General features: G+C 38.4%; 1 protein-coding gene across 1 annotated transcript; it reads left to right on the top strand.

Annotated features, from left to right (window-relative positions):
- Positions 1 to 103: 103 nt before the first annotated feature.
- wars2 (tryptophanyl tRNA synthetase 2, mitochondrial) lies at positions 104 to 25,796 on the top strand. The gene is made up of 6 exons (XM_086144569.1): positions 104 to 227; positions 15,231 to 15,491; positions 20,403 to 20,483; positions 21,485 to 21,567; positions 21,924 to 22,042; positions 23,790 to 25,796. Exons 1-6 carry the CDS (start codon positions 123 to 125, stop codon positions 24,236 to 24,238), a joined length of 1,098 nt encoding a protein of 365 aa, XP_086000695.1. The 5' UTR covers positions 104 to 122; the 3' UTR covers positions 24,239 to 25,796.

Genomic DNA, 25,796 nt, shown 5'->3' with positions numbered 1-25,796 from the left:
ATATATGTTATATATATATATATACATAATATTCATTTTATTAACAAATATCCCTTGCCATTGCCGTCAGAAAATGCTTTTTGGTCCTTCAGAGCCGCCGTAGTGTTGTCTCTCATTCAAAGATGGCGCTCCCGGTTCCTTGGAAGTTAAAAGATCTGTTCAAAATTACCAGGAGGTTCACTTGTCTGAAAAGATCACTCTGCGCGGAAACATGTGAGAATAATAAGGTAAGTACTACACTAAAAATCGTCCCTATAGAAACATTCTGTCTCACCCTGCAGTACTCTGTATTCGTGTTCTTGGCGATCGAGTTCTCGCCAGTGAAAGTTCACCTTCGGCAGTGAAATCTGTGGTTATGCTTTTGCACGGCAGACTCAGGCATGTTGAATGTCCAGGGTATCAATGGCTTATTCTGGTTTATTCTAGGTGGGATTCTGGCTACCAGAGATCTTGTAACAGTAAAAAAAAAAAAAAAAAAAAAAAAGTCGTGTGCCTTCTTTTCTCACTCTGATTCATTTATCCTAAATCTTGACACCTCTTCTATTTTATTTTTATTTAACTGACTTTATTCATTTGTTCCTGCTAATCTTGTTATCACCTGAGACCACTCATTTTCCTCTGGGATCAATTAATTATTTGTTATTGACATGAGGACGAACCTTCACAGTGATTTCGTGGGTCGGGCAGCATAGCGATATTAAAAGAAAATATTCTAATAAACTAGTTACGATCCATGACAAACATAATTTTCACATACTCTTTACATGTATGCACTGTACATTCTGAAGTTGAATTCAACAGCCTGACTTGTCTAATATTCTTCAATTACCCATATATGTCAAAATTCGAGGTGGGTAATGTGCAAATTCTTGCCAAAATCTTCTTGTTGTGGCAACTGAACTTGAATTTCTTCATTTGAAGATGTTTGGAGGCTGCAGATGGGCCTGGTCCGTGTGTGCAAATCTGTCTTGGTAGTTCGGCGTGATATGTTTGTGAAAGGTTGTGTCTGAGGCCCCCTCCTCTGTGTTTTCTGTTTTGACAAAGATGGCTTATTTGACTCGTCTCTCAAACCATCTCTCTTCTCTGGACAGAATACGGACATTGCTGTCTTTAAAAGAATGGTCCTTGTCCTTCAGATGTCTTGTCCTGAAGTGGTGGCTCTCCGGTGTTTGGCCATCTGTTTGTTCAGAGGTTGTTTGGTCTCTCCAATGTAGACGTCATCCCAATCCTCAGTGCAAGTGACAGCATACACTCCAAGCATACACTTGTGCCTGAGTGTTTTGTCTTTTGGGCACGCCAGTTTTTGCCCCAGAGTTTTGTAGGGTATATGGTGTTTATTGAACACTCTTCGGAGTTTCTCAGAAACACCTGCAACATACGATATGACGATGTTATTTTGTTTCTGGTTATCCTCCTCCGGTTCTACGTTCCTGCGTCGTATTGTTTCTGATTTGGCGAAGGCCTAATTAGGGCAGCCACAGGATCTCAAAGCTTTCCTAATGTGTTGTACCTCAGTCTTGCTTCCTTCGACGGTTGATGGGATGTTCTTGAACCGGTGGTGTCGAGTTCTTATTACCCCCAGTTTGTGCCCAAGGGGGTGGTGTGAGTTGAAAAGTAGATACTGGTTGGTGTGTGTTGGTTTCCTGTAAACCTTGATGCCCAGGCTAGTGTCCTGTTGGATGGGAGCGCGACAGTCCAAAAAGGGGAGTTGGTCAGCAGTGACATCCTCCCTTGTAAATTTGATGTGGGTGTCCATCGTGTTGAAGTGAGTGGTGAATGCCCCATGTTTTCATCTATATACCTGAACCAATGGCTTGGCTCAGGTTCAGTTTAATGTACAAATTAGTTCAGTTTAATGTACAAATGCAACTCAATTAAAATGCATATCAATTGCAAAATGTACGGTGTACCCCGTTTCTCGCCCGATGACAGCTGGGTTAGGCATCCCCTGCGACCCTGAGTGCAGGATAAGCTGCAGATGATGGGTGGATTAGTGGGAATGAATACAGAATTTTCAATCACAAAAATGAACAATGATTATAAAAGTTGTTGACATGGCAGGGTATCAGCAGATTTTCTCTTTACAGAAAACCCCAAAAGCCTGAAAAAGATCTTTTTTCAAATCAGCATAGAGTATAAGGTCCACTGGAGACATGTGTGGTGCTCATTCTCCTCCTTCCATTTTAAGATTTTTAGCCTCCAAAGGGAAAAAATATGAGGGGAAAAAGTAATTTGAACTCCAATATCCAGCTTTTTAATGAATTACCATCACTGTGGAGTTATGGCCCGACATTGTGTAATGAAATCTAAAGTCTATGATCTTCTATTATCCTTCCGTCTGCAATTGGTTGGCATGTGGCTTATACAGAGAGGTGATGAAATCTCTGGCATGCAGATAGTGATAATCTCTAGGTTTGTTTCATAGCTGTTATTATAAATGCCTCTGATGTCCTGCTGGGGCTTCGCGAATATAGCTAATCCATTCTTTGAATGGTGGATTTCAGCTACCTCTTTCATGCCTGGTAGTTTTGTTTGGTTACTCATTGGATCCAAACAGGTGTCCTGCATACTGATAATGTCATCTCTGTTGCAGTGGCGAGCTAACCTGTGTTGTTGTGTGCCCTTCGATGTTACTGTTTGTTATTACTGTAGCTGACATACCCTGCCGCTTGTTGTGCTGTGTTATCAAGAAATATGTGTTATTATGTGGTATGTGGTATTTCTCTGGATATGCTGCATGGAGGCTTCCGCATTCATCCAAAATACCCTCATCTTTAGTTTTGATTCGTGAATAGGGAGTTCATTTTGTTTAGGCTTTGTAGCAGTTTGGCTCAATGTAGTGTAGCCATGGTCATGCTTAAGATCTAGAACAATATCAAATAATTGACCACAACTTCATCTCTGCCCTCTGCAAACAACAAATGTGGTTTGCTTTAACCTGCTGCCCAATGACCGAAAATTGTGAGGGATTTAGCTGAATAATCCTTGTGCTCCTCTGTTATTTTTTTTAGGCACATTGTATTTGTAAATACCCTTGATTTAGAAGAACAACTGATCACAATTTATGACCAAATGTATATATTGGAACTTGTAATTAATACTGTTAATTGTCCATTTAACACAACTAAAATAGCTTAATAAGTAACTTACAGAATATCCACCTTATCATCTAGATTGCGCTCTATAATTCAGTGAAATGTTGTATTTTGCAACCCTTGAGAAAATTTGAATCTTTAACAACATTCTAATCTGTTTAGACACAAATTACTATTCCTTTATGTTGAGCCAGCTGCTGAGGCACACCAGTCTTTCCAAATTGCTAGAAAAGAGAGCAGCTCCTTTTTCCTTAATAATTAGGCCTAAAGGTAAGAAAAGTTGTGTCAGGTCCTGAAAGATATTTGTGAGGAATAAGCTCTTGTTGAGGGTGTGAGTTTTTTCTTTTTCATCCCCACTGCATGAACGCGTGTTCATGTCAACTTTGGAATGTGATTTGTCGCAATTCAGTTGAATTTAAATGGATTCTGCCTCATTCTCTGAAATAAGAGATGCAAGGAAGAAGAATGGCATCCCCCTCCTCTTTCTTGGCACCTCCTCTGCTGTGTCAGAGCACAGATTCTGGGCTTTCTTTCCTCTTTCAGCGGGTCGTTGAGAGATATCCACGCTTCAGCCCTGTCAGATTAAGGCAAGCATTTTAAATCCTTAAACCTGGGATTGATTCCAGTGGCAGTCTTGAGCCTGGCAAGAGTCGTGCTTTTCCTTTCACCGGGCCAAGTCTTCATTAAAACCCTGTTGACCAAGTCATCTGACGACCCACATCTTGCACCAAACTGTATTAAACTCAGCTGATGGAGCTCTCTTCCCTCTGTCACAACACCGGGCTTCTTTGCTCTTAGGTGAAACATTAATGATGAATTACTGAAGTAATTATTCAAGCCAGCTTCACAAAGTGTGCTTAAAACTTTATTCCTTTTCAAAGAGCTGTCTATTCATTTCATAAAGTAGAATTGTCCATTTAATTGCTTATTCTTTTTCTTCTTGATTCCCAGCTTGAGTGTTCGACAGCGGTAGTATTAGCCTCTGGAGGAAGCAGGGTGATGAGTCGTGTAATAGAGTAATTCTTTAACAGGTTAAAGTGAAAAAAGTTAACATGATAATTATCGCAGCCCTACATTCACACACAAACACACATACTCGCACTATGATTGGCTATTGATTTGGTTCCCTCAGTTGCTGTGCAATCAAAATATCAGTAGCAGAAATACTTTTGTGAAATAATTCACCAATAATCCTCTTTTCATAATCGCAACCAAGAGTTGGTTTTGTGCTGGTCAATGCGAAAACAACTTCATGTTTTCTTCATGTAGCAACTAATTCTATATATATATGGTATCTATATATGGTATTCTATACTAGTTTTAATCCACAATTTCAACGCTCATTGATAGCTAGAAATCAACATTTGGACTTTTGGAAATAACAAACCAGGACATTATAGAGCAGTTTTACTCTGCAGTATTTCTAATATCACTTTTGACACTTCAATTGACGTCTGTTTGCTTTAGCTAATTCTTACCAACCTCTGTTTGTACACATACAAGATACCATAATTGAAGAACATTATTTCTTCTGAAGAGATGTCTTGTTTGGGCCAACCGTACTAAGTTACATAGTCATGCAACAAAATGTCAACAAAAGAGCTTTAGCCAGATGCAAATGCCACCGTCTCATCTGCTGTCTGCTACTTTTTCACAACTAAAATGAATTTGAATTGCAGTGATAACTTTGAGCATTGTCACATATGGTGAGAAAATTTGATTATCATCAGACTCAAGCCCTGCTTCCAGACAGCAGTTTTCTGCATTTCTCCAGCTCCTTATCACCTACTTCAAACTTATTCCTGAAAAGAACTAATTAAAAATAGAAAACAGTAAATTGGCCGTGATAAGGACAATATATTAACATAATAAGACTCATCTGTGGCCATGTACTTCTGTATGAGTCACTATTGGGCTACCTTGTGATATGATGACTTAAGAAATTATAGAAAAAATGCAAAAATATTCGAACTTCCCTTTTCTTTTCAAGAAACATACCAGATTACGTAGCAAAGTAATTCATAATATTCTTTTAAAATTGTCACATATGCACCCTCTGTAAATGTACACAGCCTCGTGTCAGCTATACAAGTAAAGTCTCCTTGTCCAACTGCCTAATGCTTATGGTAATGTTATTTAATCACATAATTTATGTCAGCCCTGTGCTCCAGGAAAGAGAAAGACTTCCAATCTGCATCTTTTCCTTAGCTCTAAAATCACTTACTTTCTTGTCAGCTAAAACCATTTAAGCAGCTCCCTCACCACATGTTACATTCCGACAAGAGCAGAGAAAACATGGCCTCCCCTTTGAGGATGATCATTAACTGGCCTATTTATTTTCAGCTGTCAGAAATGCCTTTTAATTCTTAGTAGTTCCCTCTGCGTAATTTTCTTCGTCACAACTGTTCCCCTGCCACAGCTTTATCTCAGACTTCCTGCATTATGCCGTTTTGTGAAAACTATCCCATTTACCATCATATTCAGTTTTTTCAAAAATTTTTGCATGCATGTCCTGCTATCATATGCTGCAGAATATCAAGTCAAGTCAAGGGAATTTTAAAATAATTCGCAATTGTTATACCTTCTCAAGTATGATGGGATTTCACAGAAAAAAAAATTGTTTTTGCATATTAGTATACATTTGGTTCCTTCTTGCTGTGACTCTTCCTAAGCATCTGAAATTCTATTAAACACAAACTTAGTAACTGGTATTTTGCCTTTGAGCTGCAATACAGCCAGCAGAACCTTGTTTTGCAGGAGAAACTCACTAACCTATTCGATCCGCGCGGTAGATAAGAACTTTGGGGAACTACCATTCCTGCATGTTGACAAAATATATGGCAAAGGGCGGATATTTTTGTATGTTTTGACTTTTATGTTTTTCACAGTTAGTTTTAGCTCCCCTGTCCCTCATTACCTTCCTACATGTTAGGTTAATAAAACGCACTCCATTGTCAACACAGAAGGGGAAGGAAGTGGCTTAATGAAACTGTGTAAAACTCCCTCTAAGTACCATCACCCTCTGTGTGAAAACAAGTTGTTCTGACATTAATGTGCTTATCCAACAAGCGGGAAAAAGGGTTACAAATGAATAAATTGGGGCTTGGCTTAACCAGCTCCTATAAACCTTTCTGGTTTATACTTTACAGAATTCTAGATAGCATAAGAGTGCAGACTCACATTGTCAGCAAAGTACTTTGAGAAAAGGTCTCACAGTTCTAAAATAAAGATCAGTTTGCAATACAAAAACAAATACCTCTTAATAACTTTAATTACTCTGCAGTGATAAACAAAAATCCGAAATGGAACAGTGTTAAGGCAGTGCAGATTAGTGCAGTGACAATTATATGTTCATAAAGTGTGTATGTTGAATGTGATTGTTTGTCAGCCCTTGTTTGTTGGAATTTGGCCTAAACTCCCATGGGACAAGCCTAAAACATGGTTTTCAATGTTTAGCAGACATTTGCCGTATCATGCAGTGTTTTCCATCTGGATGGGGGCAAGGTGGCACAGTGGGTAGCACTTCTCTTTCCTAAATGCAACATAGGTAAAGAATTAGTGAGGGATTTTGTGATGTATTATTTAACATGGACAACATAAATGTTCTTTTTCTGTAAGAATTCCATGCAACAGCATCATGCATAACTAAATCAATTACAATACGTCAAAATTGAAAAGACATTGTCGGTTGCTTTACATACAGTGTGTAGAAAAGTGATAAAATGTCAAGTTTTATATTAACCCGATTACAGTTTCCTGTCTAGAGTCACCTCTGCTCCTGTTTGTGATCTCATTGGCTGTCTCGAGTTGATCCTTTAGAAGCTACAACTAGTAAGGGCTGGAGGCTGTTCTCCCTGCCTGGTTATTTTTGGAGCTCTGTCGGGCAGTGTGCGGGGAGTGCTGTTTTTGAAGGGCCTCCAGTCCCATTAATCAGCCCAGGGACCCCACCGTGTGAGCAGGCCCTGAGCCCTAGCCCGCCACACTGCAACGTTCTGTTCCTGTACCCTAGCTCTCTGCACAGTGTGAAGCTCAGAGGAACCTCATCAATCTCACCTGTCCCACACGTCAACCACAGATTTAATCAAATGCTTTTTTTGGGCCTTTCCCTTTGCTCCCCTCCAGCACACTCGCTGAAAGGAAAAACAGAAAAAAAAACAACAAAAAAAAATGTGCAAGTCTAGACTGAGCTAGAGTCTCTTTATTCTTATGTATTTCTTTTTTTTTTTTCTGTCTAGTTGTCGCTTTCTTCTTTCACTTTGGTTATTCCCTTACTATTCACCCCTCTTTTCTGTCTGCTTTGACACCTTTATGTGGTTATGTATACTTGTTTCAAGCTGCATAGATGCATTCATACTATGGGTTGTATCATGAAAGGGGGAGCTAATGTGGCGATCTCCATCTCTTGAGTATTACCTCGCTAAGGTTAAGCTCTGTTGGTTACCTGAGTTAGCAGGTCCCAAAGAGAGCAGAAATGAAGCAACATACAGAGTAGAGGAGGAAGGCTTCAGCATGATGCTGATGTTAATACGGTACCTGCAGTGCTGAGGACAGAAAAGGAACACTGGATTCTGTGTGTCTCACCAAGAGCTGGTTGGCAGCAGGGGGAAATACACCGTATGTAAGTTTATCGTTATGTCGTTTTGGGAAGATCCAGTATTTTCTCTCAGTCTCACAAAGAGCTGATGGTAATTCGCAGCGGGTCAAGGAGTGGCAATTCCAGAGGTGGTTAAGAGATGTGTTGAAATTGGCGTGGTAAAATGGCAGTGACCATTAGACCCACTCATCAGCCCCTTGGTGGGAGAGATGTCAGTGGGTTACTCAAGGGCTCCAAGGATCTCTCATGATGTATGAGCCCTGTTTTACAAGTTCTAGCTCAAACAGTGGTCGTGATTAATAACACTTGTAAAGAATTTTACGCTTGCACATGCTGGAAACTGCCAAATGATAAAAATGGTCAGTCTTATATTTATTTTAATGGGTTTCTCGCACATTATCCTGGATGAATTTTATGAGCATAGCTATTTCTGTAACACCTATTCAGTGAAAAAATCTTTGTGATTAACGGCTTGAATCTAATGATCAAACAGTATTTCCGTTGTTTGCATGGTTATAAATTAGAATATATCCGCTCAACAATATAGGTGTTTGGTGACTGTGTTTGAGTTATACATGCAAGAGCCAGAGCGATCTATTATAAATAGATCTATTTTAAATACAACATTTTATCTGCTTATTGTTTCCTCAATCATGATTATCCGTTCTTTTCTAATTTTTTCAGCTCTTTAGCTGGGGTTGGTAGGCATCCCCAAAAATAAGCACATCTTTATTTATTTCTTTATTTTCAAATGCAGATATGTTGCAGATATTCTAGATATGCTACAGTGTAGCATTGTTTAAGATTATCATGGATACTGGTCTTAGTTTCTTTTCTTGCAAACAATTCACCTCTCAAATGAGTGGCTTCTTCAGTATTTTCATAGTATGTATTGAAAAAAAGGTAATCAAAATGTTTTTTGTGTAGCATTCATAGACAGGGTTAGTAGAAGGTTTTCAAAAACACCTGACATTCTGACACTATTGCCATAAGCTGCTTTCTACTACATAGTTCTTGCCCAACTTGGCTCACCTTGACTAAGGCTGGAGGATTTTCCGTTAATTTTACTTCCTTAATGAAGGCGGTAATAGCACAGGGTTGTGAAACTGCTATAACGTTATTTTACACATAACACTAAACACACAAACAACAGAGGATATAAATGCCATGGTGTTGTTGAAACATGTTCTGCTGCTTTTTGTTTGGCACAGAAAGGAAGAGAAGAAAAAGCAACAGTCAGTAAGACATAGCAGCAGCCATATTAGCATTTAGCTCTCATGGAGGCTTTTTTTGTGAAACAAGTGGGTTGGATTCTTTTGTCAAGTGCCACACTTAGTGACAACGCTCTCTGGACAATTAGTGATGAGCAGTGTGTGGATGTCACATTTTAGTATCAGCTCCATTGTCTTTGAGCCTCACCAAAGCAGGTACTAAAGTGTATCAACTACTATATACTATCCAAATGTATCCAAATTTAAGTGCAAAGAGTTGATTTGCACTGGAACTGTGTTGTGGAATAGTTTCAATAGTTGCAACAGTTCTGATGAATCAAACCTTTCTGGTTCCATCATCATTTTTCACGCACTGTTTTTTACTCATTCAAATATTCTTTATGGAGGTTGCAGAAAAGTAGAAGTTATCACAGCGCTGCATACAAAAATCTAATTAAAGTAATGCCAGCAGGCAGAAGGAAGCACAGTTAGTTTTCATTTGCTACATAGAAGCATTATAAATTACTACCATAAAAATGAAGGTATTTGATGGACAGATAAGTGCAAGTGTCCATTATGTTATCAGCACAACTATTAAAAAGATGACCCCATCATGAAGACAACTGCAACACTGAGAAATGTTTAGAACCATACATCTAAATCCCCTTCTTGGGCTTTGCTGGAGATTTCCAAAGTGATGCTGACCACCACATTCAGCCCCACTTTTCAGCCGAGCTTCTCACCCTGACTTTAAGGGAGCTTGTAGTGGGTGGGCACACTCCAGTGTACCCTTAAGGACATTGCTGAAGATGTATAGCTGGTTCACTGTTGCAGGACCAGGACTAAAACTACATTTCTCATCCTGAATCTGAGGTTTGACTAATCGATGCATCCCCCTCTCCAGCATCCATGAATAGAACTTTCCAGGTGGCTGAGGAGTCTAATCTATATGTTGTTTGAAAACGCCCTTAGATCCCCCCTTTTTAAAGAGGAACCACCACCCATTACTACTACTTCTTCCAAAATAGAATGAATATTGGATGCATTTAGTTCCTGGTAATAAATTAATTATCACTTACTCTGGGTTTTTGTCCTTGGGGGGCAACACTAAAGTAACCTGAGAAATACTTACCAATACTGTTTCCTGTAAGATTCCTCTCACCAACAGGTGAAAAGGTTTTGTAAAACCTTGATGTTTGCATGCGTTCTAGATGATGTCAATTGTTATTATATTTGACTGCAAAGGGGTTAGGGGTTTGATACCCTAAAACATATTTATTGAACTTATTATGTACTAAATTGTTCATGTTTTCCATCACATTTTACTTTTGGGTAGAATTTGCATGCTGTTTAATAACACCCATTTTTCCCCTTTCTCTTTCCTATAATATCCATTTTGTATAGAGAACTCACCCAGGGGTGGCCAGTTGTTGGTTTTTATATGCACAGCTGGCAGATTGCCATTTCACTTGTTTGTGTTTTCCTTCCGATAGAGGCCATAACTAGACCATCTGTTATGGGTTTTGCATCTACCCAAAAGCAAAGGAATTTGAAGTGGGGAACTCATTAAAAAATGTTTATTGAAAAATAGGGAGGGTTGATATGAGACTTGAAGACAGTCTAGAACCGGGTGCAAACGGAGCTAAGGAAACATATAGTCAGAGGATGTAGGGAGTACTGCATACAAGTAACATTGTAGAGAAGGTAGCTTGAGATACTGAGACGGCACGGCATACTGGACTTGAACATAAGTTATACTTCAGACAAGTAATACAAAGAATTCTAAGGGGTGTTGTAGATCTGTACTTTTTGAGAAGGAGCGATACACCCAGCTGCACCCCATAAGACATTTTGAAAATGTAAACACTGGTACTAAATTCTGTGTTTACAACACAGCTCCAAATAATGGGACCAGTCACGGTACTACTAAGGTATTTGCATTTACCGCACATTTCACTTTCGCACTGGACTTTGCACTGAGCCTAGCAATTTGATGAAGGCAGGACATATTTACACTTTTTCATCCCTATTGTTGTTTTGTTTATACTGCCATGTCTATGTTTTATATCTAACGCAATAACACCAAACAATGCTGTAATTCCATTACTGATGATGTTCACCAGACTTGATCTGGCTGTTAACTCTATATATATGATCATTAGGAAACCTAGAGTTTCTGCTGGGAGTATCTTTGGGAGTTTTCAGTAATTAATATTTGGTGGTATAACACTGATTTGCAGTCACAGTTTTCATGCATAATGTGTCTTCATGCTCTCCACCAGTCTTTCACATTGCTGTTGGGTGACTGTGGCATTCCTTGTGAGATTTCAGATCTTCAGATCTGAAATCTGATCTGACTAATCGATGTATCAAGAAAACCTGATCCCTGCCTCTAGGAACCTGTTTCAAATGCCATTTCGTCACTTTCCATCCTTTTTGTAATCCTCTGGTTCCCTGAGTGACATTCGAACGAGGTGGTGGTCATCCTGGTCCATGGAGATTCGTTTTCAGCTTCAGCCAGACTGTAGCTTTGTTCCCAGTGTCTGCTGCTTGACCTCGTTCTTATGAACCATCCTTAGAAATTTTAAGGATTGAAACAACCTGAACCCCACTGTATCTCTCTGCCAATAAAGCCGGAATTAGACCCTTATTTCATTTGTTTTTGCATGGTCAGTAGTTTATTTTTTATTTTTTTATCCCAGTTACTTTTGATGTATCATTGGCACTGTTTTTTTAACTGTCCAGCTGGTCCTATTGCAAGAGGATAGTGATCACATGCGGTGGTTTTTATACTTTTCCCTGTTAAGCTTTGGTTCAGGTAATCACCACATCCGTTCTTTGTTAGGTAGAAACAGGTGTACTTGTGTTGGAATTTACAAGACCCTGGAATGAAATGACTGTCATATATGTAGAGATGCAGATTTTTGAAATATTTACTGTGATCTCTCAATTATTTCCAGGGCTGTATGTTTACTCATATATTATAAATTTCTGTATATTTGAAAAAAAAATATGCTTCCTTTGTCATCATGCCTTACATGATTTACTTCCTTTTCTAACTTACTTCTCTTTCAAGAATTTCTTTGGCACATATCTTAACAACTTTGATTGAATTTGACTTACATTCAGACTTTTTATGATTTAGTCTGATGGGCCTTCATTGTCATTGCCTTGTTCAATGTGACATTGACTTTTTATTTTATTTGACGCCTGTTTAGATCAAGTCAAAACGCTACTGTGCAACACTAGCCAATGGCTTCCATTAGGGGAGGGAGTAGAGAAAGAACATGCATTTTGCTTGTCACCCTGAGGTGAGCAAACATGAGTCAGACATGAGACCCATCAACACCCAGCAGTCCTGACACTTCTTAAGAGACTCTCTGTTGATGGTGCTCTTTGCAATTACCCCCTTGGTTGTGACATAAGCACCTAGTTCCTTCCCATCTTTCTCTTCCTGAGCAGCAACCATGTCTGTCAGGCCAGAAGACTAAGGCTTTGTGGAGCCAAGTGGCCTCTGAGCAGTTGTTATTTACTTACATGCCTCAGTGCTGTGAGTTTAAAAGACCAAGCAGGTCTTACAAACAATTTCTTACCCTCTTAAGGGTTAAACTGACCATGTCTGTCAGATTGAATATGATTTGTTGAAATGAGCATTCTTTATTCCAAACTTTACTGCGGTGACAGGCGGATATTCCCTTTAAGTTTTTTTATTTTTTATTTTTTTAAGATTTGATTACACTGAGACAGTTAAAAACCTAGCATGTGCAGTGAAGTGACCAGGTGTCCATCACAGCACAGCTCCTGTCGAACTTAAACTAACATAACCTGTGGTATGATTTGGGGTTGGTAATAGGATATAATTTCCATCAATCCATTATCTACCGCTTATCCTACTTGGGATTGCGGGAGATGCTGGAGCCTATCCCAACTGCCATCGGACGAGAACAGCGTACACTCTAGACTGACTACCAGTCAATCACAGGGCCACATATGGAGACAGACAACCATTCACTCTCTCATTCACACATCTGAGCCATTTTCATAATTTTCCAATTAACCTGCCACATGTTTTTGGATTGTGGGAGGAAACCAGAGAACCCGAAGGAAACAGGATAATTAGTAGACTTTTTTCTGTCTACAATCTTTAAATTATACAAGTGGTCAGGCAGTAGTTAACATTTCTGCCTCCACAGTAAGAAGGACCCTGGTTCAAATCCCACAGGGGATGTTTCTGGATTGAGTTTGCATGTTCCCCTCTTTGAGTGTGTGTCCAAAAACATGCAGAAGATTAGATGGAGACCCAAATTGCCTAGATGTGTGAATTAGAGAGTGAATGTTTTTTTTTTTTTCTTGAAATGTGGCCTGTGATCGACTGCCGTCCAGTCCAAGGTGTACCCCACCTCTTGCCCTATTACAGCTGAGATAGGCTCCAGCATCCGTTTCTCCCCAAGTCAAGGATAAGCGGTAGATAATGGATGGATAATAAATTAGTTAATTCATGAAAATTGAACAAAAACCATTTCAATAGGTTGGCAGAGAATATGTTATTCAGAATTGTCTTATTTCATCCAGGACCATGCATTTCATATTATAATATGAAGTCAAATTGTCAGTGGAAGACAAAACACCATTTCACCATAGATTTTAACCTCTGATACATTAGACGTCACCTATTAATACTCTAGCACCTTCTAGTTGCAAAGCACACAAAGATCAATCAACCAAATTCACAGAGGGTTTAGTTCATTTTACAATTGTAAATGGAATGTGGCCCATTTTTCCTATTTCAAAGCAAACAGCGTGTTCGTCGTGACAAAAACGAAATGAAAAAGCGTTTTTATATGATACCGCTCCATCAAAGCAAATTTGCTGTGAAAAGGCATCGGTAAGAAAGCCATGGTTTTGGGTAGCAGTAGGGTCTCATGTCTCTTGACAGGTGCTGCTCTACTTACCATCTAATTATGTCTTGTGGTACGCAGTTCCAGAAACAGTGGTTAAGACTCCTCCACCAGGCCTCACTCAAAGCCAGATGGGCTGAGGCTGGAAGTGGTAAGGCCAGTCTGAGCTCTGCACAAAAAGAGAACCACAATGATTTCCCAAGGATACAAATGAAATGACTCATTTCCATGCTTGGCCTAATAGTAGAGCAAGTTACTTTGCTGTTTGCTTTATGTATGTTTTTTTTTTTTTGGTATATTTGATCCTTTTGTCAGGGCTCTGCTTTCCTTTATAATGTTATCTTTTGTGTTAATAGAAGCCTAGAAGTTTTCAAACAGACAGTTAATGTAACTGTCAGCCTGGTGGGGAAATGAAAGGTTATTCATTTGGGAGAGCTGAAGTGCTGGCAATAGTATTTATTTACTTGTTCATAATACATGTCAGGCTTTAATGTCTGCGAACGTCTTTATTTAGTCGGTACTTGAAACTCACTTTTCAATTTTTCTCTTCACTCTCTCCACTCACCCTTTGCTCTGCTCTCTCCTCTCCTCTCCTAAGGGATATCTTTTTTCAGACTGTTTGATCCATTTGTTCAAATAAATATGTGCTCCTAAACTTGCTTGAATTGTACCGTAGACAAGTGGCCTGATGAACCTATTGGAGTCATTAAACTGACTTCTGCCTTTTTGAGGTGAAAAAAGGCATATAAACCCCTTCAGTTCTGTCATGTATCCGGCAGGCAACATACACTTTCCTATTTTGGCAAAAGCTTTGGAGAATGTTGCCCAGAAATGTTGACATTGTGCAGCTTTGTATGGGGAGGTCAGGTATTGAAAACATCAGACACAGTTGAAGATCATCCAAAAGAACTTCGATTCCTTTAAATTATGCAACGGCATTCTGCTTGTCATCTTTGTTCCCTTAGTTAACCAACACAATGTAACTTTTCAGCAGAGCATCAAGCCAGAAGGTTTGCTTTTCTCTGAAGCTCTGTTTTATTTATTTATAAATCGTTGAATAATTGTGAGTAAATGTAAAAAAGTCATTTTTTTCTATCAATATTTCATAATGGGTGTAAGGAATCAAAAATGTGACTGAATTAAAAGTTGTGAAAACAATGTAATCCCCGCCTCATGTTGCCTTACATATTACAGAACGACCATTCTTCCCTCTGAAACAGGAAAAGTTTCTCAATCAATAATTATTGAGTACTTTCTTTTGGCCAAAACTGAGATATTGAATCAGTACTGTGACTTAAGACAAGTTATATTGCTGCTTGCCATGATTGTCTTGATTCCATAAGTCATTTGGTGCCTACGGCAAAGGATATCGACAAACTTCAGCAAAAATATTGTGAAAACGTCAACTGAGTGTATTTTCATCTTTCGGTAGGAGCCTTCAGGAGTTGGTCGCATATTCTCAGGGATCCAGCCAACTGGGGTCCCACATCTGGGTAACTTCTTGGGTGCTTTGGAGAACTGGGTGTCCCTACAGAAATGTTCCCCCTGTGTGCTCTACAGTATTGTGGACCTTCACTCCATCACTCTACCTCAAGACCCCAAGCAGTTAAAGCACAACATACTGGACATGACAGCTAGCCTGCTGGCCTGTGGAATTGACCCGGAGAGTGCGATCCTATTCCAACAATCCCAGGTGGGTTGGAATGACTGGATAGATCGATGGGTTGTGGAGTGACTGAATTTCTGCTTTTTATTTCCAAAATGAGCACTTTGTAAATTTGCAAGATCTGTCTTTTAAAAAAACATGATTTGTCAATATGATCTGATTGCTATGGCTTAGATTATTGTGAGTGGAACAATTGTTGAGATAGATGTTTCAGTTCCAATTCATCTGCATCTGTTATTTCTCAAGCAAGCAAGTTGGAACAGGTGGACAACAGTGTCGGGTATGATATGTGATAAGAGTATGAGTATGAAAGTGTATGAAAAGAAAGGTGTAGAAGACGGTGGAGAGACCAGAGACTTTGTATTGTTTATACTGTGACATTGACACAAAGTACAGACAAAGCTAGAGATAGAAAAGTTTAAAATGTTAAGGTTTACTATGGGAGTGTCAAGGGTGGAAAAGATTATAGATGAGTACATCAGAGGGACAGCACGTTTAGATGTTTTGGAAATAAAGTCCAAGGCCAGACTGACATACTTTGGACACATACAGAGGAGGGAGCTTGGAACTGCTGGTCAAGATGGCTAAAGGAAGACCAGAGATGAGATATATGGATGTTGTGAACGAGGACATGAAGCTAGTTATTACGAGAAAAGAGGATGCAGAGGATTAGATGAAGGAAAATGATTCACTGTGGTGACCTTTGAGGGAAGACCTGAAAGGAAAAGATTACACAGCTAATACATAATGCATATCATAGTTAAACCGTCAACAAATACAATACTGTTCAGAATCACTGTGGACTTGAATAAAAATTGCCATCCTTTTGTCACTTTTTTGGGATCATACCTCTGTAGAATACCTGTGAGATTCTCGGAAAACAAACCGAGAAAAAAATGATGTGCATATTTATGGATGTGAACTTTCTTTTTGATGTGATTAAAATGAGTGGGATAGCAGTTCATCTGAAAACATTTTGTATTAAACATTGGGATGATAAAGATGTCCACGAAAATATTTAATAATTACTCAACCATGTAAACAGAGACCTGTTGTGGAAGATAACTTTTTCAGTTTTTCCATTTGTTTGTGGGTGTGTGTCACAAAACAAGGGGTACAATAGGACCAACAGGCTACTTTGATAAAGGCATATTCGCCTTAGCTGTTCACATGTTTAGATTGATGATGTCACAAGCACCTGTGTATATATTTTATGACAAACCATTGAACATATGTCCATCTATGAATTACTGTTCATGGTATAGTATAAGCATATCAGACACTGTAAAGTGCAGCAATAAATGGGGGCAGTAAAAAATAATTGCTTCCCCTGGTGATTGATTTATAACAACTCAATTATTAAGCTGCTTAAATATTGTATTAGTATGAAACGTGACACCGCCGGACTGCTTGTTCAGACATGATTGACAGTTTTCCGTGTTCCCACCCATCAAGAATAGGAGGCAGCATGAAATGCTGACAAGACCGACTAATACTTTTCTATTAAGGGGGAAAAAATAAAGAAAAGTACTTGGAGGCTTCAGCGCAACATATGTTGCCTTGAAACTAAAAGGTTTTTCAGGGACACCATACATATCTTAGTAAAGCAATAAAAACTCATCACTATAAAAATTGCAAAGGTTTAGCTTAAGAGGAAGAAGGTGTTGGTTCTAGCATGGCCTCTCTGCAGTCCCCAAATTTCCCAAACTTAGAGTGCATCTGGCATGTGTAAACCAAAACGTGATGATTGCAGATCATGCTGCGACCTATTTGCAGTAATAATAAGACTATGCAACTATTCCTTTAATTTTCCTTCTCTTAAGGTTGTGTTGATTTGAGGAGAATGATAACTTTACAAAAATATGAATATGTTTGTAAGTGTTGCTTTAGTGCAGACACCAAAATCTTTGTTAGATTTGCACATCAAAAATAATGAACAAAATGTTGTCGGTGGTGTACTTTCTTTACTTACATTTTTTTACATACTCTATAAATAGCAAATCGAAACTTTTTGTTTGCCATGGACCAAGATCCAACAGGCAAAAGGCTCATTCCTAAAATACATTTTAAACAAATACTTTCATTGATTTACATTAAATTGCTATTAGCAATAGACACCAGTTCATTTGCTAGTTTATATGAATCCGTGCAACATGGTTTTTGCAGTCAGAGATTCATTCCTTGACTAATGACTTGAAAACTTTGAATGTGAAGTGTCTTGTCATATCTAATTGAGGTAATAAAACGATGTGTAAAATTCCTGATCCCCTGCCCAAGTAGATATTTTGAGGATTATTCAGTGGTTTCCAAAGAATTTTGTGAATATGCATGCCAGGAACCAATTCTGTTTTCTTATGAACTGGGTTTTAAATAAAGTCCTCTTTCAAACGCTGCAGCACATGGCTGTGCAGCTACCTTGGTTGTTTAACGATTTAACTTCTTAATGGAATGTGTGAGCACATACCATGGATATCCTTGTGAAGACTTATAGACATCTATTTATTTTCTTGCCATAATGTTTGCCCGCTGACATGCTGGTCTGGTTCAAGACATGTATTTGTTTTCTTCTGATTCTTATCTTACTCAATACTTGCACTGATTCACAGAAGCTGTTGAAACACACACAAACACAAATCATTAAAAAGGCTTGCTTCAGCCATAGGAATTAAGATAGAAGATGACAACCTAGCAATCACAGAACTTAAGAAAATGCCTTGGTTTAGGTTTAAATTTGCTATGATGACAGAGGCAATCCCGTTTTCCTCCTCTTTAAGTGTAGACTTTCTGGTTTGTGTCTGTAAAGATATAGTAATTTCAGTCCCACTGCCTCTCTCTCTCTCTCACACACACACACACACATACACACACACAGGCATCCACAACCACACTGCTACACACAGTCCTATTTTTATACCAGTTCAGCTTCATGCCACAAAACTTGGCAGTGAGTTGACTCCCTTATATACTTCTTCTCTGAATGGTTTCAAAGAATAAGTGAACTCATTTGCTTATCCCCATACCCACTACTTTTTGTAAAATTAGAAATAGAAAATGTTCTACAGTTAGTCTGCTTTGTAATCAAATTGTTAGCACTTCTATACAATATTGTCTCTATCAGTATAATCCCTTATTGGTACATAGTTGTCTTTGCACTACATTCTTACCTTGTTGCAAGAATGAAGTACTTGTTCTTTTCCAAGTCTGTAAATGTCTTTTTTTTATTGTTCTTCAGTCCATATTTCTATTTATGTGCCATTATTTTCATCTGTCCCATATCTAGTGTTTCTGGAGTGTGTGATGAGTACCGGCCCTTGACATGCTAGACTGAAGGTTTCTGACCGTGTTGTCCAAAGCTGTTTCGATGTTGCCCAGAGGTTAAAGAGGAGTGGGCAACAAAGTCTGGAAGTCAACTTAAATTTGCTGATGCAGAAAGATACTTCCAGAATCACTGACTTTCTCAAACAAACTATGTGATCTCAGGATAGCATGAGAAAAATATTTGAAAACTACTAACAAACAATATTTTCCCTCTCCCAAGTGTACTACATCAATCTCCTTTACAAGTTTTGACTTAAGGCTTAGTGTTAGGTAAGCAAATGTTGTGCTTGAATGGTGCTTTACTAAAACCTATAACACCCGGTAACTTCCTGATAAACAATGTAAATATATCATACATAGGAAAAAAGGGAAAGTTTAAATCCTGTGGGGGTGAGATTTTATATATATAGATATATATCTATATATCTATATGTATACCCTGAGGTGTGTGTATGTGTATGTATACACACACACACACACACACCTCAGCATATGTTTCGTATAAATGTCACATCACCTTTCCCCAATGACCATGCACTCACTGAGCTTTCTTACTTTGCTAGTTGCAGTGTTTAGGACTTGTGTATTTCTGGGGAACTTGAATGTTCTAACCATACTTTGTGCTACAGAGTCTATGTTCAGTTTACTGGTGTTTTTTGGGTTGTTTGTTTGTTTGTCTTTATCCTCTTTTCCCAAATAGTTTTAGTGTTATATGAACATTAAAACTGGTCTCACTATCAAGAAAATCCACATTTCTTTACAACAGAGAAGACATTTAGGGCACACTTCCCTTTAAAACTAACTGGCATAAAATTATTATGTGATGTTTTCTTCTTGGATATCACACCCATTGATTTCCCACCTTCAAACTAACACCTAATAAACTTTGTCTGAGTTTTTCCAGCTGCGCAGTGGCTTTTACACTTCGGAGAATTCTCACTGACTACACACCCCAGCTTATTTCTATTTAATGAGTGTAAATCTTGGCTTTTACTTTATATATATGTATGTATTTGCATACATGTTTTATTTCGTATTGATTTCATGCCCTGTTCATATTTGAAGTGCTGGTTCCTTTACCCAATATGTTTAGTAAATATTACCATGAAAAAAAAAATAATTAAAAAGTGAAACAAAGAACACAAACTTAAAAAAAGTAGTGCACAAATACTGCTGCATAAAGTAAGCCAAGTTATCACAATGCTGCAATTTTTTTTTGAAGTATAATTAATTTCAGACTATTATTTTGTCTGCCACCAAGAGGTGCTAGCGAGTTGCCCTTATTTCCCACCTCTGCTGTTCTGCTTACACCTTTGTGTTTATCTGCTAACATTGCTTCCCCCCATTATTCTTACGGTATTGCCACTATGAGAGAAAAAATGCATTTATATGGACATGTGGAATATTTACTTGAAGAAAATATCTGAGACACAGAAATTAGCTTTTCATGTATTGATAATGTAATGTACGGGAGCAATATCCAGAAAACTGAAAGTGTTAAAATGTTGAGTATGACTTTGCGTTCTCCTTTTTAACAGTGGATGTTTTTGCCATTTAAGTACATCGAGTACATTAGTTGAGTTAGTTTTGTGTAATGTCGTCCCAATCCTCCCCCTGCAGGTGTCCGAACATGCAGAGCTTTCCTGGATCCTCGGCTGTCTGACAAGCATGCCCCGCCTCCGCCACCTGCCCCAGTGGAAGGTTGTAACTTATTTGTTTATTTGTACCCAAAACACACCCGTTGATGTAAAGTTAGTCAGCACTTAGTAGATCATGAGGATGACCATATCATAAGTGTGTGTTCATGTGTCTGCACATGCATTTGTGTGTGTATGGCGTGTGTGTATAAATATTACATTTCTATGTTGAGGCCTTGTTGTATTTATTACAAAGTAAAAGATATTTGGCGTTTTCGTGTCAAGAGTTATTTCAGCTATGAATTCAGTTGCTTTCGATGTATTTGTTTTATCTTGTCTGAGGAATATTTATACTAGTTTGACAATAAAGCTGTCTTCATGGAAAATTCGAGTAATCTGTTTAGCTATCGACAATTATGTCACCAGTTTTTGTAACATGATTGACAAATATTTTGAAACAGCTGTGTCTTATTACTTGAAATTGTTCTTTACACCATATTCATAAGAGAAGATGAAATACAACTGTATCTTATTATTAGTACACTAGGAGTACAATCTTACTGTGCATTTACTTAAAAGCCTTTAGCAGAACCTAAAATATTAACACTAAAATGCCTTTTTATAGTAAATCAAAGGTCCATTTAATTACTGTTGACACTTCGTGCAGGAGTATGGACCTTCTCTAAAACCCCATGAGTCCTGATTTAGGTGGATACAACTGTCATGCATATACACTTACTGTCAACTATTTAATTATGAATGTGCATTTCTTAAACACCATCTGAATATCTAACATTTGAATAATTTTTTACTTCACTAAGACTCACACACATTTGTAAGAGGTCTGTTTCATGTTTGTTTTTTTCTCATACAAAGCAGTTGAATTGATCTCAATGCTTGTGGAAAAATGTCACATTTTTGTTTGTGTAGGAATCTAAGAGTGGTAAAATTAAAACTATCCTTTCTGGGGGGAGATGATATGCAGCTTATCCTCTTGAGTTTTTTTGTTTTTTTTTGTCTTTATCCCCGTCTTTGTAACAACTAATTCTCTCCTAATCCTTGCAGATGAAGAGCAAGCTAAAAAACGAAGGCAGTGTTGGTCTCTACACATATCCCATCCTTCAAGCTGCTGATATTCTGCTCTACAAGTAAGAAGTTCATGTGTTGCTTATTTGTTCTGATCTTTTTGTCTTTGATTATCACATTATTTCTTAATTTAATAAATGTAAAAATAAAATCACATTGTCAAGATCAGCACTTTGTTTCTATATTAAGGGAAAAATGATCTGAATACATATCAAAGCAACCACGCCAGATGTCTTTGTAAAAACTATGATTTTTCATGAAAGAAAGTACGATTTTATGACACTTTTTTCTAGGTGTACCTGATATATAGGCAAGCATTATATTTATTTCATGTTCGGGATGTCATTGAAGTGATTTCAAGTTTCTCCTCAATGTAGCAATGCAATCGCTTACATTGTCTTTTGGCATTGTTTGTCAGATCCACACATGTCCCCGTCGGAGAGGATCAGGTCCAGCATTTAGAGCTGGCTCAGGACCTCAGCCGCATCTTCAACAACCACTATGGAGACTTGTTCCCTGAGCCCTGTGCATTACTGAGTAAGATAACATAAGCAGGGATTATGTCTATTAATGCTAAAGAAACACATTATTATTCAAGTAAAACAACAATATTCAACATAAATCCTTACATTCAAAGCTTTCTGATTCCTATCATCATTCTATCTTTGATGATATATGGTCTTCTGTATGTGATATAGATTAAAAAAAAGATCTGAATCAGGAGGGTTATACCGCCTCGAGCCGGTGAACAAAATGAGGTACAGTGACTGGAGGTTACCCTTGGAGTCTTGCTATTATATATTGTGACAAGATATTACTGGATGGCAAAATTGGAGGAATAGAAGAGAACCGTCGCTGTTGTTTATTGTCTGGTTTTTATTTTTTTTTCTCTTATTGCAAACCACTGAACTGTTCTGTAAACAAAAATCTGAGAGAAATACTCCAGTCTCCTCTAGGGGTCACAATTTGATCAACTAGATATTGTGATGAATTTTTCAAGCTCACAGGGCAGAGGGATTTATTTAAATTTTTTATTTTTGAATCACAGTGAGTTATACTGAGCACCTTTTCACCTATTGCGTCATGTTCCTGATCCTAGTAGGATGCTGTCATAATATTCCAGTGTGGGTACATTCGTGCATGTGTCTGAGTGTGTGTCTGTTTTAAAATTATTGATCTAACAAATTTGTGCTCATACAACATCTATTCTCTTCAATGGTGCCCTAGATTTCACTTGAACACTGGAATCTCCTTTATTAGGTCATGCTTGTCTTGTTTGGAAAGTTAGACAGTGATCCCATCCCCCACTCCCACCTGGAGCTATCCAATGAAGTCACATATTTTTTTGACAATTATGTTTTGAAATGATTCTCTGTTAAAGTAATGCTCTCTTTTTTTTTATAGACAGTCAACATATATAGAGGACAGCTCTCTGACGCACAGCCACGCATACATACGTTTTGTTTTCCTTGATCATCACTATCATAAAAGCGCAATATGGAGTCAGTCATGTGTGCAGTATGGCTGTGATTAAAGAAATACTTTCCTCCTCTTCTATGAAAGTAATTGAGTGATAATAGGTCGGAGAGGCATCCTCATGATGACTTCATGGATGGGGGTTTTGTAAGTGTGCGCATGTTTGTAAGCTGCCAAGGAGATCAAAAGCACAGGGCGCATTTCTTCTTCAGTTTCATCCGTCTGAGCCCAAATCAGACATTCACCAGTTTTTCTTAATAAAAACATCTCGCTGGTGGGAGTTGGTAGGTGTGCCCAGGACAGATTTAGGCTGGTGTTTTGGGATGAAAAATGAGTTGAGGTTTGTACGGACAATGGAAAGATCAGGCCGATAAATACAAGAGGGAAATAAATCCACACTTCCACACTCTGCTCATGAACTCAAACGGGGAAAAGTGTTGATTTACTCATACGTGACGAAATCGGGGTAGATTTTCTGATGTACGTCCTGAAATAGAAGTTGCGTGACCATCACGAGGTTCTTTTCAGGCTTCTTTTCATCCACATTTCATTCGGCCTCATGTTGAATACTGATGCTGGATTTCATTTTCTGTAATGATAAATTATTAAAGGACACAGTGATCATATTTGCAGGTTACAAAGAAACACATGGTCGTGCTTTGTAATCCGTTTTAAAATAGCAACTGACCCGTTCTGCCATTTTGAGCATAATATTATCCATAATTGCGCATCATTTTGCAGTAAATTCAAATGTTTTTTCTCGTTATCGCCGCGAACTAAAATATCGTAAACCTGATTTCTTCCACAGGCTCTACACGAAAGGTCAAATCGCTACGTGACCCCTCAGCCAAAATGTCTAAGTCCGACCCCCAGGCAATGGCCACGATTTTCCTCACTGACTCTCCCGACGAGATCGCTCTCAAGGTCCGTCGCGCCGTCACCGACTTCACCTCCGAGGTCACCTTTGATCCGGAGCTGCGGCCGGGTGTTTCCAACCTCGTGACAATCCATTCTTCCGTGGCCGGGATCAGCATAGAGCAGGCTGTTTCGCAGGCCAGAGGATTGGACACTGGAGCCTATAAGAAGCTGGTAGCGGAGGCTGTGATCCACAGATTAACACCCATCGGTAGGGAGATTGAGAGACTGAAGTTGGACCCGGCTCACCTTGAAGGAGTCCTGGCTAACGGGACCCGGAAAGCTCGAGAACTGGCCCATCCGGTGATTCAGGAGGTCCGAAGAAAGGTTGGATTCTGCTGAGGGGATGATTCTGCAGAGCTCAGTGGCATTACCATTTGCATCAGTGGAAGGATTGATCTTCATTGTGGTGAAAAGAATAAGGAAAAGACAACAAAAGAAAACAAGAAGGGAAGCTGTCCCTTTTAGTCTCTCTGGCAATGATCCGATCTCAGGATGCAACTTCAAAGAACAGAATCAGCGAGTATATGATAAATAGGGAAAATTCTCAATAAACAAAGAAATGTCTGAATTTATTTTTCTTTGAATTTATTTTCTTTGACTACGCAAGATAGATTAATATCATTTAATGTGTAAATTTGCCTTGTCCTGCTTAAATTATTCTTATTATTTACAAATGTACATCCAATGCATACACATGTAATCTTCACATGGATAGTGATAGATCTGTGGAATATCATAGCCGTGAGAGAAACACGGTCATTCTTCATCCCTGCAGCACCTCACAATCATTTTTGAACATTTTTTTTTTTGGACTTGTAATTGTAATAAATCGTTCCAGAAATCCTCTACCCCAAACTGAAAAATTCATCAGCATGTTACAAACACATGAAGTTAGCACATGTGAAAGAAGAGTATGCGGAGGATAGGGTAAGATGGAGGGAGACAATTCCTCGCACAGACCCCTGAAGGGAGCAGCCAAAAGAAAAAGATGCCGCAAACGCGTTGTGTTGTCAAACATATTTTGAATTTAATACCTTTCCAAAGCTATGAATTTTATAGCATGAGTCTTGCATCAGCTTTCATGACAAGTATTTTCATGGTTTTACACATCACTGATGTGTCTAAAAAAAAATAAGTATTTGGTGTTCTAGAAAATATCACTTAGCTCAGTAAATTTACTAACGAGCAGTCTCGCATTCATCGCCTTTCTGAGCACACAATGATATGAATGCAGCTGAAGCCCACATATATAGTGAATTATATCACTGGGTTTCATAGAGAGCTATATTTGCTTGGCGGAAACTGATACCGAGTCTGTGGAAGCAACAAGAAGAGAAAATTGACCAGTAGGTATTGGGCAAAAAAATTCCACTTGTAATATAAAGAAAATATGAAAGGTTGCAGTGTGAAATTGCAAAACAAATGTCAGACTTGAGCTTGTTTGTGTACATGCTTATCATAATGAAATGTTTGGCGTCCTGCTTTTATGTAGAAAATCATATATATATATATATATATATATGTATAGATAGATAGATGTGGAGGGAGATAGATCTTTAGCAGGTTGCAAAAATGTGACAAAATTATTGTACATGTTGTTCATGATCATAGGAAGAAAAAGAATACGAACTTTATCATTTAAGTATGCTATCCCAGAACAATCACAGCATGATGACCTACATTTACCAGACTCTAACTCAATTACTTAAAACACCTTTAGATTATTTTCCGATATCTTCAAGGGTCCCAACTGAGAAACTGGGTCGTCTGTTGAATCTCTCAAATTCACTCAACCTGTTGTGGTTTTAGCTTCATTTTGATCCAGCGGATCCAATGCAGCTGTTCCACCTGCTCATTCTTATCATGGATGTAAAGTATTGCGCTATGGTGCGTAAAA

This window comes from Fistularia commersonii, chromosome 4 (genome assembly GCF_037954325.1).
Source record: "Fistularia commersonii isolate RoL2024-O1a breed Wild chromosome 4, RoL_Fcom_v1.0, whole genome shotgun sequence".
Lineage (NCBI taxonomy): Eukaryota > Metazoa > Chordata > Actinopteri > Syngnathiformes > Fistulariidae > Fistularia > Fistularia commersonii.
The sequence above is the reverse complement of the archived record's forward strand: the minus strand, read 5'-3'. Positions and strand labels throughout refer to the sequence as shown.

Coding starts and splice junctions, on each gene's coding strand:
- wars2 (XM_086144569.1), top strand. CDS start 123: ATGGCGCTCCCGGTTCCTTGGAAGTTAAAAGATCTGTTCAAAATTACC. Junction 228..15,230: donor AAACATGTGAGAATAATAAG/GTAAGTACTACA, acceptor ATCTTTCGGTAG/GAGCCTTCAGGAGTTGGTCG. Junction 15,492..20,402: donor TCCTATTCCAACAATCCCAG/GTGGGTTGGAAT, acceptor CTCCCCCTGCAG/GTGTCCGAACATGCAGAGCT.